General features: G+C 39.4%; 1 protein-coding gene across 8 annotated transcripts in view; it reads right to left on the bottom strand.

The window, feature by feature from the left end:
• The window catches only part of CADPS2 (calcium dependent secretion activator 2), a 320,439-nt gene that overhangs the window by 248,668 nt on the left and 56,596 nt on the right, over positions 1 to 15,175 (bottom strand). For all 8 annotated transcript variants that reach the window (XM_063323277.1, XM_063323280.1, XM_063323282.1 and 5 more), the window contains exon 2: positions 6,772 to 6,885. In XM_063323277.1, the coding sequence (XP_063179347.1) occupies positions 6,772 to 6,885 (114 nt within the window). The remainder of the gene's footprint in view (positions 1 to 6,771; positions 6,886 to 15,175) is intronic.

Here is a 15,175-nt window from a genome sequence, read left to right on the forward strand (position 1 = left end):
AACCACCTACCTCATTTAGAAGTTTGAAATACAGGTCTGTTATAATTACATCTGTATTGATAACATGGGAACTCTACAAATGACATCCTCAGTCAAATTAACAACGATCATCTACAAAGATCAGTCTCCAAAGAGACTGGATAGACACAGTTTCAACAGCTAGCAACTATATTCTGTGCAGATGTACGGCAAAATGCTTTGCTTCTCTGACACCATACAGGTGGAAGTGAAAACAGGATTTCCAGTCTTTGAAAACACAAGGAATATCGTAACATGTAGCTATTTGTAAAGCAAAAGACCAGGGGATTTCAGCACTGACATGCTTTCCATGCAAGAGCAATACAGTTAACACTCTCTCAGGAGAAAGCTGTGCATCACAAAGCCTGCAATTCGACTCTATCAGGTCTCTCCTTAGCACGGAAGAGGTCTAGATCATGCAAAGCGTGTTTTAATGTGTTGTATCTCATCTCCCCCTCACTTCTTTGAGGAAAATAATTAGATTGCTAACACTGAGACAATCTCCGTTACTCGCCAAATTGTGGCTGCTGATCCAAAACATTGAAGGCATTAGAGCTTCTTCAATGACATGATGACCAAGATAAACCTCTGTTACGCCTTGCTCTTGGAGGTAGATGGCCTAAAAGCATTTTCATGAAGCTTTTCAAAGAACTGGCCTAAAACAGACCTCTAAAATAACAGCCCCCATGCAACATTATATTGACCTCAAGTTTGCCACCATTTTAAAGCAACTGGAAGGAAACTGTAAGTGCTGGTAAGTGCAACTACAAACGTATTTGTTGTTGAAAGGGTCCCTCACAAGGTTATCCTAAAGCTAATGTACGAAAACATACTGTTGAAACAGCTTCTCCAAATGAGACTGCATCAACAATGAATCCCAAGTTGGCCTAGTATTTACGTTTTTGAAGAGGATGAACAGAGCAAAAAGCCCATATCCTTCAATACATACTTATGCCAATTATGACTTCAGAGAAAAACAATGAAAGCAGAAACCAATGAATTTATGCCCTGAAACCTAGTTAGCTTCTATAATTATTACCCTGATGTATTTAAATAAATGTTTAATTTACTGATACCATTATTTTGCCTTGATAATATCAAACCAGAATGTTCCAACATTTAATTACTATTTATTTTGTGTGTACTATGTTTTGATTCTAATGAATGGTTTTTAGGTCCTTTAGGGGTCATCTTCATCCCTGAAATATTCATCAGGATCAACTATGCCTTTTGTCGCCTTGAATAAAAACCATGTACCTAAAATAGCTAACACTAAAACTCAAGCTGTAAAAGCAACCAAAATACCGCTTAGTGCAGAAAGCTTGTTCCCTTCTGCAATTTCATCCGCAAGATCCTTTTGCCCCTCACTTCCTTGACATATATGCAAAAAACCTTCAGATCTAGTTATCCATAATAACAGGCAGAAATAGCATCGTTGCTTCACTTCTTCCTTTTCAGGCTAACCCAACATCTGAATGTCTTCATATAAGAAAGCTCTAATAAACACAATTCATCCTTTTCTAAGGGTAACTACAAGAAATGCTCAATGCTTTTGTCACACTAGCATGTGCTTCCACTAAGGGCCAAACACTTTCAGGAAGCCTGTAAATGCTCACACAGATTTAATCAAAACAAAGAAACAGTGATATTACTTACCACAGGTACATCTAGACTGGTAGATGTTCACAGGATTATTTTATATATGATTTTCTTTCATTCTCAGTCTCTGTAGAACTTTCGAACTCCTTAACAGCCCAATATCAACTACTGTGAACATGCTCAAGGCTGGGATTGGCCACCTTTACCTCACATGATGACCTCGCACTGGAATAGACTGTCCAGAGAATTTGCGGATGCTCTATCATTGGAAGTGTTCAAAGTCAGGCTGGATGGGGCTTTGAGCAACTTGATCTAGTGAAAGATGTCCCTGCCCGTGGCAAGGGAGTTGGACGACATGATCTTTAAGGTCCCTTCTAACCCAATCATTCCATGATTCTATGACGTGGGACCTCTGCTGTTTCTTACTGTTGATTTTTGTTGTTTTCTACTTTTAGTTCACTTTTTTTTAAACCCTCCTAAACCCGCCCCGCAGCCAGGCAGTACCGATCTATTAGCTAGATTTGTACACAAATCTCTGGCCTCACCAATTTTTGCTACTGGCCATACCTCAGTTCTTTCCTATTGCCTCACAGTGGCAGACAACAATTTAATTTGCCAAGGATTACAACACCTGAATTTAAATAGAAATTAAGTTAAATATAATCTCTGTATCACAGGCAAACAGGTACAGTCGTACTAAGTCTGATTTTAAATTCTGAAAACCCCTCATAGTGCTAACTGCTACAGATCCTGCATTTAACATTCAGATTTAAGCAGCATGCAATAATTATGGCTTAGAACCCCATATTTAAAATGAAGCAGCAAGAAAAACAGGAAAAACACCAGTACATAAAATTTCTTGCAGCTGCACAATGCTTTAAGCAGAGGGTTGAAAACCTGAGAACTTGCGATCATTACAATATTGAAAGAGGTTTCGCGGTATTTCAAACATTCATTACAGTTCTTTGCACACATTTCACTCATATCTAAGATTGCGTACATTCAAGACTAAAGAATTACTACTGCGAGTTTAGCCCGAGGTATATACCTTTAATATGTACAATATAAAAAGTGGCAAATGAATCCCTTTGGGATCTACGCAAGATCATTTTCCAGTCTTCATGAAAGAGTATGCAAGAAACGACAAATGGAAGATTATCTACTATTTTACTGATAACTTTTTAAAAAAACTAGGCCGAAATACGGAAAGAAAGACTTTATTTCATAAGTCACTTTCTCACTTAATTTTACACTTAGCAGTGTGTCCAATACAATTACTCATAATAAATTGCCATATGATTGAATTTTTCTCTTTATCCAAAAAGCATCACCAACATCTGATGTTCTACTGATCAGAATCTGGCTCGATGTCTGCAACGGAATTTTCCACAAAAAACATTTCCTGTGTTAATTCTGAAAGAATGATTACAGAAAGAGAACTGTAAACATTTCTATACCTTCTCTAAAACTAGGATGGAAGAGAAAATAATTTCTCAAGACAATCTTAATTATATGTATACAAAAACATATCATGCTAAATTTCAGTGAGACTTTCAGGAAGTGCAGTGGGATGCTAGGGGGAAATTACGCAGAACACAAAAATAACCATTTCTGGGGAGTTAAAGAGCTTATGCAACTTTTCCTGTGAATTGTTTTTCTACTAGATTTTTAAGAAAAATGAAAAGCAATGCTAGAATATTAATAGAAAGTCTTAAAAACAACAGCAGCGTTGCAAGAGACATAATGCTGGAGGACAAGGCAACAAAATTGACAAGTGTAAATCTTCCCAAGTAGTCCTGACACAGGAGCGTGACTCTCTTACAGCACCGTAAAATTGATGCTGAAATTCATATTTACTTATTCAGTAAATAAATTACTCTTTCGGCAAATATTTCTAGAAAAGTACATCAAAGATTTAGCTATAATCAGTTCCTAAATCCTAGGAACTTACTCTTACATTCTTAAAAGGACAAATTCAGAACGAACCCAGTAATTATAGATAGTGACTCAAAACACCTGCAACTGGTGATACAGGATTTGTGTCACATGCCCAAAACAAACCTTCTCTTTCCCATTCAAAGTTAAAGAGTTCAGTGTGGAAAATCAACTACAGTAATGAGAATAGCCTGCCTTTGCAAGCGATATTGTAATAAGTCTCAAACCATGACTACTGCATAGGATTAAAGGCAAATTAATCATTTTCAGAGTAAAATAATTACTGTGCAGACCACGTATTTGTTTCCTTCCATGTCAGATAAAATTGAACTGTAGCTCAGCAACTAAAGAATAAGGAAATTAACACTGAAGCTCATAAGATCTGTATAACAGAAACAAACAAGATGTCCATAATTCAAACTAGTAACATCATTGAGCAGGAGATGTGCTGGATCATATGCCGAAGACAGATGAGAAAGCATCAGAGCACCACAGCAACTGAACACACAAAGAAGTAATAGATATTAATATTTTCAACAAATGGGTAATGAAGCAAATGAAAAAGGCACAAGAGACACATATAAGCGATGATATGAGAATATGTGCTAAGATGTGTAAAATTTGATTAAAATGCATTGAAGAGAAGCAGTAGTTTGAACTAAGTCTCCAGCTGGATTCCACCAAAGTTCATTAAATCTAATATCGCATACCGGTAACTATCTACCACAATCTTGGAAAGAAATTAGAAGTGACTAGCAAATGCTGACTCAGACTGCACAACTGGAAAAGGTTGTGCAAGTCTGCAAGGAAATCTCTGGAAAGAACGGAAAAAGGAATCGGGGGGGGGGGGCGTGGAATAAACAACAACAAAAAAAGAATAAAGAACCAAATTACAGCTGGTAGCTGAGCTCACGGTGTATTAACATGGGATGAAGATCCCACTAGCCCATGGTGTCATTATAGCCTTGACAGTGATGCTAAAATCTTTGCAATCCTTTGTTTGAAACTGGACAGCTAGAACATTTCTACACTTAATTCTAAGCGGAGAATGGCTGAAAATAGCTGGAGCATTTGAGTCTTCCATTTTATAGGTCCATCTTAGATTATTAAGCGCAGCCCTTCACTGCATCAGCAGATAAACTGAAAAACATAGTTCTCGATGTGTCCAAGAAAATCTCATTAACAAGAGACACAAAGTAAATCTTAACAGGATAATGACTGTTTAGGCATTTATTTTAAAATCATTTTTATTCACTGTCACATCCTTTCCAAAGGGCAGGCTCCTTTCTCTAACATACCAAGCATCTTACACAGCTTGCTGACAGAAAGACCCATAAACATTATGTCCTTTTCAATTCTACCCTACGTTCAGCATCTTGAGACATCCCACTCCTCTGAAAGCTACTGCTGGGCAGCTAACTAGCTCAGCCCTGCCCTGCACCATCTTCCAAACTGTCCAAACACTCCCAGTGTTAACTTCTTCATCAGTTACACAGAAAAAAGGATTACTTTCTAACAACTTCTGTGCTTGTATTGGGTTTGTGTGGCAAGGTTTCGGTAGTGGGGGGGCACTACAGAGGTGGCTTCTGTGATAAGCTGCTAGAAGTTTCCCCTATGTCCAACAGAGCCAATGCCAGCCAGCTCCAAGATGGACCCACCGCTGGCCAAGGCCGAGCCCATGAGTGATAGCTGCAGCACCTCTGTGATAACATATTTAAGAAGTTGGGGGGAAACCAAAAATGCACAACTGCAGCCGGAGAGAGGGGCGCGAATATGTGAGAGAAACAACTCTGCAGACACGCAGGTCAGTGAAGAAGGACGGGCAGGAGGTGCTCCAGGCACCAGAGCAGAGATTCCCCTGGAGCCCATGGTGAAGACCATGGTGAGGCAGGCTGTCCTCATGTAGCCCATAGAGGTCCATGGTGGAGCAGATAACCACCTGCAGCCTGTGGAGGTTAACAGTGGAACAGATATCCACGTGTTATCTTCCCTCCCCTGTCCAGTTGAGGAAAGGGAGCGACAGAAGGGCTTTGGTGGGCACCTGCCATCCAGACAGGGTCAACCCACCACAATACTGTTCTCGCATCCCTACAAAGTACCTCCTGAATGTTCATATTCTCTTGTTTCACTTACAGACTTGTAAACTAAGCTAGACACATCCCCATCGTTTCTAAAGCATTTTTATGAGTATTTCCTTCATTTCAACTGCTGCAGTATTGATCAGACTGTGATCTGGAGAAACTTGCACTGCATTCTCACACTTCTGTACAACAGGAAAACCATTTGTCCACCCCATCTCTTCTTTTTTATTGTGCAACAGAATTTAATGTAGATAAAAGCAAGCTAGGGTGTAAGTCACATCTTTTTTTCTCCATGAAGAAAAGTTTAATTCACTAGCATTTCATTCACTAGTTGACAAAGGACAAATAATATATAAAAAATAAAGCTAAAAAATTTGAAAAAAAAATTGGTAATGTGAAGTATGGAGGAAGACCCTTCAAAAGAAACACAAGTTTAACATACAGCCCTTGTGATTCGTTAAGCAAGTTTGAAGTCAGATGAGATAAAATGAATTTGCAGTACCATTTGCTAAGAGTAAGAAATAAATTCTCTAGCCATACGTTACTGATGTAGAAAAAGGACAGTGAACTGTCCTCTTAGTTTGGAATGGGACCTGTCCCTTAGGCAATTAAAATCACATCTAAAGATCTACACTGGTGGCTGTAGGCGCTGGATGTGCCTAGGAGGTCATAGCAGAACCTGAGAGCTGGGCCAGCTGTGCAGAAAGAAGGGAACAGGAGGTTCCTCTCTAAAAATCTCTGCATGGTAACTAAAAATCAGAGCACATATTTCTCAAGATGGTAACTTACAACTGCAGCGCTGATTAAAAGAGGTAACTTAGACATATGGAGATAAAGATAGCGGTGCCTGGTTGTATCAAACGCTGCCAGAAAGATTTTTAGCACCAGGGGCTTCTGTTTTGTCTTTTCTTGGTTTTCTTTTCCTTATTCAAAAAGGGTGGATATTTTCCAGTTCCGTTTATCTCTTATGCCCAGGCAGTGAATTTCAACTCCAGGAAAGCTGGAGTAGGAGGAAGCTGTTTCTAGAAGGTTTGTAAGTTCACTGCCTTTGAAGCTGAAAATTCATTTCCTTGTATCTGCATTAAAAGGGATCCTATGAACATTTTAAACAATACAGAAAACAAAGCACATAACTTACCTCATAGTAACTTCGCACAGCATTGCAAAATGCTTCATCTGCTACGATTTGTGTCTCCCCATTCAAAAAGGCCAGGAAGCGTTCCCTCAGTATCTGTAGCTGTTGCTTATTGAGCTATGCAAGACAAAAAGAAGGAGAGGAGAGTGAGCAATAATAAATGCAATTAGCCTCGAAGTAAAAATATGCAACACTTGGAAGCCGTGACCAGGCAAGAAAAGGCAAAGGCTCCCTGGCCAGCTGGTGCCCTAGTGAGTCGCAGCTCTTCAGAGTCCCACCTGGACAATCCAGGTTGCTGCAGCAAGTCATGCACACGCTCAGCATGCAACTCAACCTCTCCGCTTTCCCTTGTGTCCTCAGGATGCTACAGGTAAGTCTGCATGACTATTTCTTCTGAGCAATATTTTATATGCATGTATAAAATGCGTCAGGTCAGCCAAATAATAATGGTTGACCTTCCCATGGCAGCAGCACCAGCTAATAAAATTTAGCTCTTAGCTCCAGTCTTCAAATACTTCATTTTTTTTTTCAGCCTTCAAATAAGTGAAAAACAACTGAGATGCCTCCATGTTTTTGAGTAATGCAGGCACTACCACTGGCACGTTTTAACAGCCATGCTCACTGTGAAGAAAATGGATGAGAAACGCTCCCTATGAAGAAAACAGACTTCTAGCCACTGATATACCACTACGAACGACACGAAACAACTAATCTCCGGGACCAGCAGCCACACGGCCCCAAGACCGATACCAAATTAATTGCTGGATTTCATATTAAAATTGAGTGCATTTTGAAAACAGATTCCTAGTAGAGTACATTACATGATTAAACCTTGCAATCAACCCATTTTTATCAAAGTTTAATGTTATGGGAAAAGGCAAAATCTGAATGCTCTCCAGGGATAGAGACACAGGCCTTTTGCCAAGGTTCCTATCAACTCTTGAAATATTTAGTAAGATATTTCTCCTTATCAAATCTATGAGAAGTCAGAACGTCACATCAAAGGAGACTGCCACTAACATATTAAGGTAACAAAGCAACAGTTAAAAGCAGTTTTGCTTTTCCAAACCTTTAAAACTAATGCAAAGCCTTTATTCCAGTGAGTATTCCTGAACTTCAAATTTAACATTACAAAAACCCAAACACAACTGATTAAAAAGTTTTTTTCATCCTTCCTGTATTTTGCTTAGTTAAAAATAAACAAATAAATAAATGTATAGCCAGAAATTGAAAGTATTTTTTTCCAGAGGGCAGAAAGTTATATTTGTAACAGCTAACCTGCAAAAAATAACGTTACCCTGATCGCACCATCATTTCTTACAGAAGAACTTTTTGGCACCTACAGTAAGTATGGTGACCTTAGGCTTTCAGGTCTCCAATGTTGACACCATTTAAGCCACAACAGTGTTACAAGATTAGCAAAATTAATGCTATCCTGATAACGTGCCTACTGTGGACAATCTCTGTTTCCTTCACTTCAAGGGAGGATTTTCATCCCACGTAAAATTTGCTAAGTTTGTCAAGTTCTATGAAACATGTAGCAATTTAATGCAAAACTCTCTCCAAATTGAACGCAAACGTGAAAGCTGTTCTGTTTTCACAGGAAACAATAGTATAGATGCCATCTAAATACTCGATATGAGACAAGTGGTGTAATGCAGGCAGTAGCAATGCAACGCCAAAGAACTACGCCTTTGAAAAAAATCCAAGCTAGTTAAAAATCCATGATAATTCTGTTCCTCATCTTAACAAAATGATTAGCAATACAGAACAAGCCCCAAGAAGCCCCTTCAGAAGAAAAGGTCTCCCATTGAGGCAAGCAAACTTCAACGGAGGTTGCTGTGACTTGGAAAAATTTCCTGGATGAGCTCTTGAGAGCAGCAGCCCAACACTGACACATTGCCAGCCCGTACCACTGCTGGTTAAAAATCAATGGGAGAGAAGTACTTGTATTATGTCTGCGCGTACACCAAAACCGGCATCTATCCATTCCTTGCACAGAATCTGCACCACAAAGCTTAGCTGTTTCTAACAGAAATTAAATTTTATTCCCAGATACGCAGGACAGGTCTTTCCTGTTGTTCGATTCCCCTTATTCTTCTCTCCTTTTCTAAAGATACTGGACAAGTTGAGATACCAGAAAATGTGAATCTTTAAGGACGGTTTGAGGGTTTTTTTTCAGCACACACTTGTTCTCCCAGGGGACTTATAAAAGAACCAAGCACTCCTGCTGATCGCGCACCACTGCTGAGCAAGCAGCTCCTTCATCCCATGGAATATTCACAGCTCTGCCACGAGAACACACGGGCTTCCTGCCAAGGCAATTATGGAAATGTGTTTTCATGCTTGCAAACTTCATTCTTTAGGTGATTTGCTTGTCTGTTACCCACATATCAAACAAAAACATTATGAATAAGGCAATGAAATATAAATTTAATTCTGACTTCCTTATTTCTAACGATTATAGTTCAGCAAACTGAAATGCCTGTAAAATATTTATATATGGCTTTCATATTCACTGCTTCAAGGTAGTAAGTAATTCTAAGGGTCGAGTGGCATTTTAGGATTACTGTACTTAAATTACTTATGTGTTTTAGTGTGAAATCTGGATGTGTAGGGGAATAAAGTTCTACTGCAAAACTAAAAAATAATAATAATTCCAATGGAAAATATGAAGAGCTACGCCTTGCACTAAGGATGATCTGAAGTCTATTCTACGGTCATATATTTATATAGAGATGCAATTGTGTTAACTGTTAAGATAGAGAATAATTTGCAGTAGTCTGCTGTAGTATACAGTTCCTCTGTTGTTTTTTTTATTTGTCAGAATATTGAGTGTACAGTGAACTCTCACTCATTTTTTTTTTTTAATGTTGGTCATTTTTAATGGATTCATTAACACTCTTCAATTTGCAGCAAAGTGCCTTTAAAAATGAAACAAAACAAAACTAACAGTAAAAGTAGCAGCTTAGAAACGCAGAGGAAAAAAGGGAAATCTAATTGCCTTAGAATGCCGTAATAGCACTCAAAGAGAAACAGGCATCTGTACAGGACATTAACTCTTGGACACTGACAAACAGCTCAACCTGTCCAAGTCTGGGCCACCTTTGAAGTTGTCCATCTTAGTTAAAAGGAAAAAGAGATACGGACATGATGCAAAACCAGAAACCCAAGTGAATTGCTTAAACTTAAGGGCAGTAAGCCTGGCCAGATTCTCTCTGGTAGGAGTTCACAGAAAGGAGCTCAAAATCCATCTGCAGAAGGATTACCTTTCCATTGCACACGTCCTTCCCTCTGTGCAGGACCCGTACATGTCAGACCTTTGCTTTCAGTCCCTCACTACTTCTTCATATCTTTACTGTCAGTACCTTTGTGTCCGCATTTTAATTCTAATAGAAAGAACCATGAACAGCAAAATTAAAACAAAGATAAAAATGGACATTACTACATGTACGCCCAAGCGTGAACTGAACTCTGAATATCACCTGAAGCGTACGGCAAAGCCTTACTGATTCTGCTGCTTTTCATCAACTTGCTTCAGTTTTGTGTTGCGTATTTGGAGTTCGCCTTCTCAGTGGTATGAAATCTGTTGTCGTAACTCTGTGATACTACATAAATAACTACTGCTGCTTCATGGGAGAATGTATCACTAAATTCCAGCAACCCAGAATATCAGGTTTGATTGCGTTCTGCAGAATGACTGAAGATAAGCAAAGACAACTTTAAGGGAAAACAAGATTAACTACCCTCAAAATTGCTTTTTCTTTATTGCAGACAAGCAACAGATAAAAGCGTCTCTTCCCCTCCATCCTTGTGCATTTCATAAAAGGTAACATTTATTTTTTTGCTAACCTTAGTAGACTATCAAAGAATGAAAACATATATTTAAGACAGAATGAACTTCTCAAAGAGCTATTTAATTAAGAATAACTTTTTTCAAGTTGCTGTAGCAATTTAACTTTTCATAATGTACAGAGTAATACAAAGATATCAAAAGAGCCTCGAGCACTTAACTACTAAAAAAAATTCTCACCTTGCATTTAACATTTCAAAGAAGTCTTATATATCCCAAGATATTCTTCTTTGAGCACTAATTAAAACATTTGCTTTTTCCCTTCTAAAGCGAATCTTGAGTATGAAAACCTAGAGGCATTTCTGGTTTAGCTCTATTCATACCTTTAAACAGTTTCAATAAATAGATTTTACACATAGTTAAAATTCTTATAAAAAATAAGAAGTTGCATTTCAAACAGATCTGGCAGTTTAGGGAGTTGTTCCAATGTCACAGGTTTTACTTCATTAAATAATAAACTCCAACATTTTGAAGGAAAAATGAAGCATGTACGTATTTGTAATATTAACACAGCTTATCTTCTCTTTGAAAGAAAGAAAGAAAAAAAATAAAACCCTAGCTTCACAGTTTGATGCTAGGTTTCGAGCATTTTCCTTTGCATCTCATTACCTAAGTACACAGAGCAGCTCACTGCTGCCCTAAACAGATGTAGCCCACAGCAGCTGGCAAAGACATAACTCACAGTACAACTCTCCACTATGAAACTGTGGCCTTTAAAATGAAAAAGCTTAAAATGTGGCCCGTGAGCTGGCCACAACCAGCCTCTCCCCCCAGGCCCCTGAGCACTGCGGCCGCTGGCTTGCAACCCCAGCCTGCTCTGACCCTATTCCCCACAAGTGCAGTGAGCCAAAGAGCTGGTACCGGAGGAATAACATTCTGAGCCATTGCCACCTTGTGGCAATTTTAGAAATATAGCAAAGAAATAACCGCAGGTTGCACGTCTTCACACTCGGAGCTGGGTTCTGTACAAGTATCAATAAGCCCCTGACCTTAACGCAAGCAACAGCATTGCTTTTTCTCTACTCCCACACTGTAGTGTGAAATTACCCTTTCTCAGACCACACGGGTATTTCAGGAAAATAGCAGGAGGTGATGACTGCAATTATAGAGAGAGCTAGATAAAATATTTCATATGCAAACTACAAAAAGAAGGGATAGGGAGGAGCCAACCAAAGAGCCAGTCCCCATATTCTCAGCTACAATGTGTATGATCCGCAGTGCCAAACCTGGCTTAAGTCCCTGAACACTTCCTAAAAATGAGCAGCTTTTTTTCTTTAAAAGCTATGGCATTTTGTCCAATGTCTTCCACAGCAGCAGCTGCTTTTGGACAACTTTAGCCAAAACTATATTTTTTTGAGAGCAGGGAAAAGTGGTAAAAGAAATAACCTGATGAGCATTCCCCCAAACTGCTCTCTCTCCCTTCCATTTCAGTCAGGAGATAAAAATTTGCATCTCCTGAATGAACAGAAATGAAGGTACAAATAAATCTTTTTCGATCCAACTTCTCACACAGTTCTTTGAACATAAATTTGTTTCTTGTCCTGCCAGGCTCTTTGTCAAGGATAAAAAAAAAAAAAAAGGAAAAAGAAAAAGGAAAAGAGAGTAGAAATTATGCCAAGGACTAAATTTCTGATATCATGAATTGAGTTTCACTATAGGATAATTCATCCCACTTGCCTGTACCTCCAGCCAGAACCAAACCTGGACGATACAACAGGTCAACACATTTACAGTGATGCTCAATTTAACACACCACTTCCAGGATGATAAAAATTCAACTACCAATAATTTCCTAGCAATTCAAACAGACCATGTGTTCCAAGGCCCTACACATTTCACAGGTCTACTTGCACATCAAACCAAATTATCAACCTAAGCTCCACATGCTTACAAAAGGAATATGTATGCGCTTTACACGTTTTTTGATTTTTTTTTTCTAGATTTTGTTTTGCATGATTTCTCTCTGCCCTGAAAAGTTAAGTGCCGATCCAACTGCCACCTCCCTGGCCTCCCCACCTTCCCAAATCCTCCAATAACAGTACTGTGCTCAAAGATGTGGAGCTCGGAGACTCCCTTCCTGTGACTCCTTTGCGGGGTCTCCCAGCTCAGCTGTGCGGGGGTACTGGTCAAGCCACCACAGCGGGCTTTCCCCTTCCCAAATGAGCCTTAGAAATGGCAGGACAGTGTCTAACAGCACTTGAAACAACTCTCCCTCTATTGCTGAGCATGACTCAAGAGCCACCCAAGTCTTCATCCCTGATAAACCTTACTGCAACCTCAGCTTCCCACAGGGCCGGACTCCGGAAAGCCAAACACAGACTTCCTCTGCGAGACCCAAGGGCAGGGCACAGAGCCTTAGGCGGAACCCATCCTCTCCTTCCAAAAAACAAAACGCCTGTGCCACATCATTGGTTGTTAACGAGCTTCATCACACATCCATGACGAGAATAAGCACAGCAAATAGCCAGTTATCAACAGTGATTCTCACTCCATTTCCCCTCCTTCTCCCCCACCTTGCCTCCTCTTCCAGTATCTGCCTACACAAACAAGAATATCACGTGTCTCAGAGCAGAGACAGAAAGTGTTCATTTATAGTGGGCTACTTGAGAGATTTTCTTCTGAGGAAGACGACTAAATAAATAGTATTAGAGAATCTCAGTACTAAAACAGGGATGATAGTTGTGGTTATTGTGCTGAATTATGCAGGTCTTCATATTGTACAATAATGGTCCCATAAAGTGTGTGGATGACACACAATATATGCTGTCCTTTACTATTCGCTGCATAAACCAGTTTGATTTTCTAAATAATGGATAAATATTTTGCTGTCACTTAGCAACCTTAGCTGTTCTTTGATTTTCTTAAAGTTGAAGTTATTCCAAGTAAAACAGTGTCTGTAAGGATTCTCTTTGCTGTCACTCAGCACAGACCACCCTGTGTACATAACTGTTGTGCAAAAATTCAGCACCTCGTAGAATCAAATACTAGATTTCAAAAATCAACCATTACATTTACCAAAGAAATTTCTCATTCTTTATAATCAAACAAGCACGACATGGCGTTTACCTTTCGTTGGTCTGCCAGTTGTTTAAAAACCAAAAACACTACCAATAACGTACAAGTCATTCAATTCTACCGACAGGATGTTTCATTCTAAGTTAGAAATATTTTCTGTATCATTACATCTGAAAGTTTAAATAATTTCATTATCCAGACCAGCACATTCAAGATTCTTTGTCAGGACTGTAAAACATTTCACAAGAGAACAGAGGGTTTAGTTGCTGGTTTTCTTCAGGGATTAGAGGGGATGGGACAAAACTCACAGGCAGTGAGCAAAGGCAAGTCTGATTTATGTGAAAGAATCCAAGTATACCACACTGACCACCAAAATACAGAACTGAAGACGGTTTCCAAAAACGTTGGACTGGCCACCTAAGTGGAAAAGAAAAATACGTATACGATAATGAAGAGGAACAAATATTATTTTGGGGGGGAAAGGGGAGAAATTAGACTTTCTTAATTTTTGGATAGAAGAATGAAAATATATAAAGAAACGTAGAAAATTTAACTGCTTATAAGTTCCGCATAGCAATGGTAGATTTCTTCTTTGTTGAAAAAAATTGTCAACCTTTTACAGACTATGCCACACTAGGAAAGAAAGCATCTGCTACGTGTTTGTCCTAAATGCAGTAAATATCATACCCCAATAAAAGCCACCTCCTCTGAGATGAGGCTGTCAGTGCAGTTGCAATCATTTTCTTTGTACCTACTCCTACTACCTGAGATTTGCTGTAAAATTTATCTGACAGTCATCAGCTGGATTTATATTATTGTATTTGTTTCTCCTGTGCAGCAGATTTCTTTTATCTCCTCTTAGTCTCAAGTGGCTGTGTAGACACGCTGCAGCTAGGCCAGCTATGTTTTGCTGTCCCTCGTGCCACCACTGTTTGGGGCCATCTGCCACGCAGAGAACACACTGGCACCGCGGCTTTACTTCCCTGAGGTTGCCAGAGCCACAAAGAGACTAGTCATGCCTGAGACCTATGTAAGCAAAGCTTCCAGACAAGAAAGCTGATGATGGCTCCTGCAGGTTACCATGAAAATTATGCCTAGCAGAGATGCACACAGTGATCCCTGCCCGTGGCGTGAACCTCAGCTACCAGTGCCTTTCCAGAAATGAAAGCTGAGGGAAGTTTTAGGTGTAACTGCTGCTAACACATCGATAGATGTACAGCGCAGACTCACCGTGTACGTCAGCAGTTCAAACCGAATGGATTTACATCACTTCCTACAGCACAGCTCCTGTCTTCCTCATCGTCATCTTTTCCACCCCATGTCAACTGTGCACCCCCAGAACTATTTGTCAGAAGAGCTATTTACTCCAAGAAACCAGCTTTCTCATTTTGCAAAACTTCTCCACATATAAATTAAGCTACCAGAAACAGCTTTTTCATACCTCAAAAGTGTTGCACTGAAGAGCTTTGTTTGCCAACAACCTTACACCAGGACGTTTTGCCAGCAAAGATCTCCAAGTGTAGCTGAGGAGGCTACAGC

Source organism: Chroicocephalus ridibundus, chromosome 1 (genome assembly GCF_963924245.1).
Source record: "Chroicocephalus ridibundus chromosome 1, bChrRid1.1, whole genome shotgun sequence".
Taxonomy (NCBI): Eukaryota; Metazoa; Chordata; class Aves; order Charadriiformes; family Laridae; genus Chroicocephalus; species Chroicocephalus ridibundus.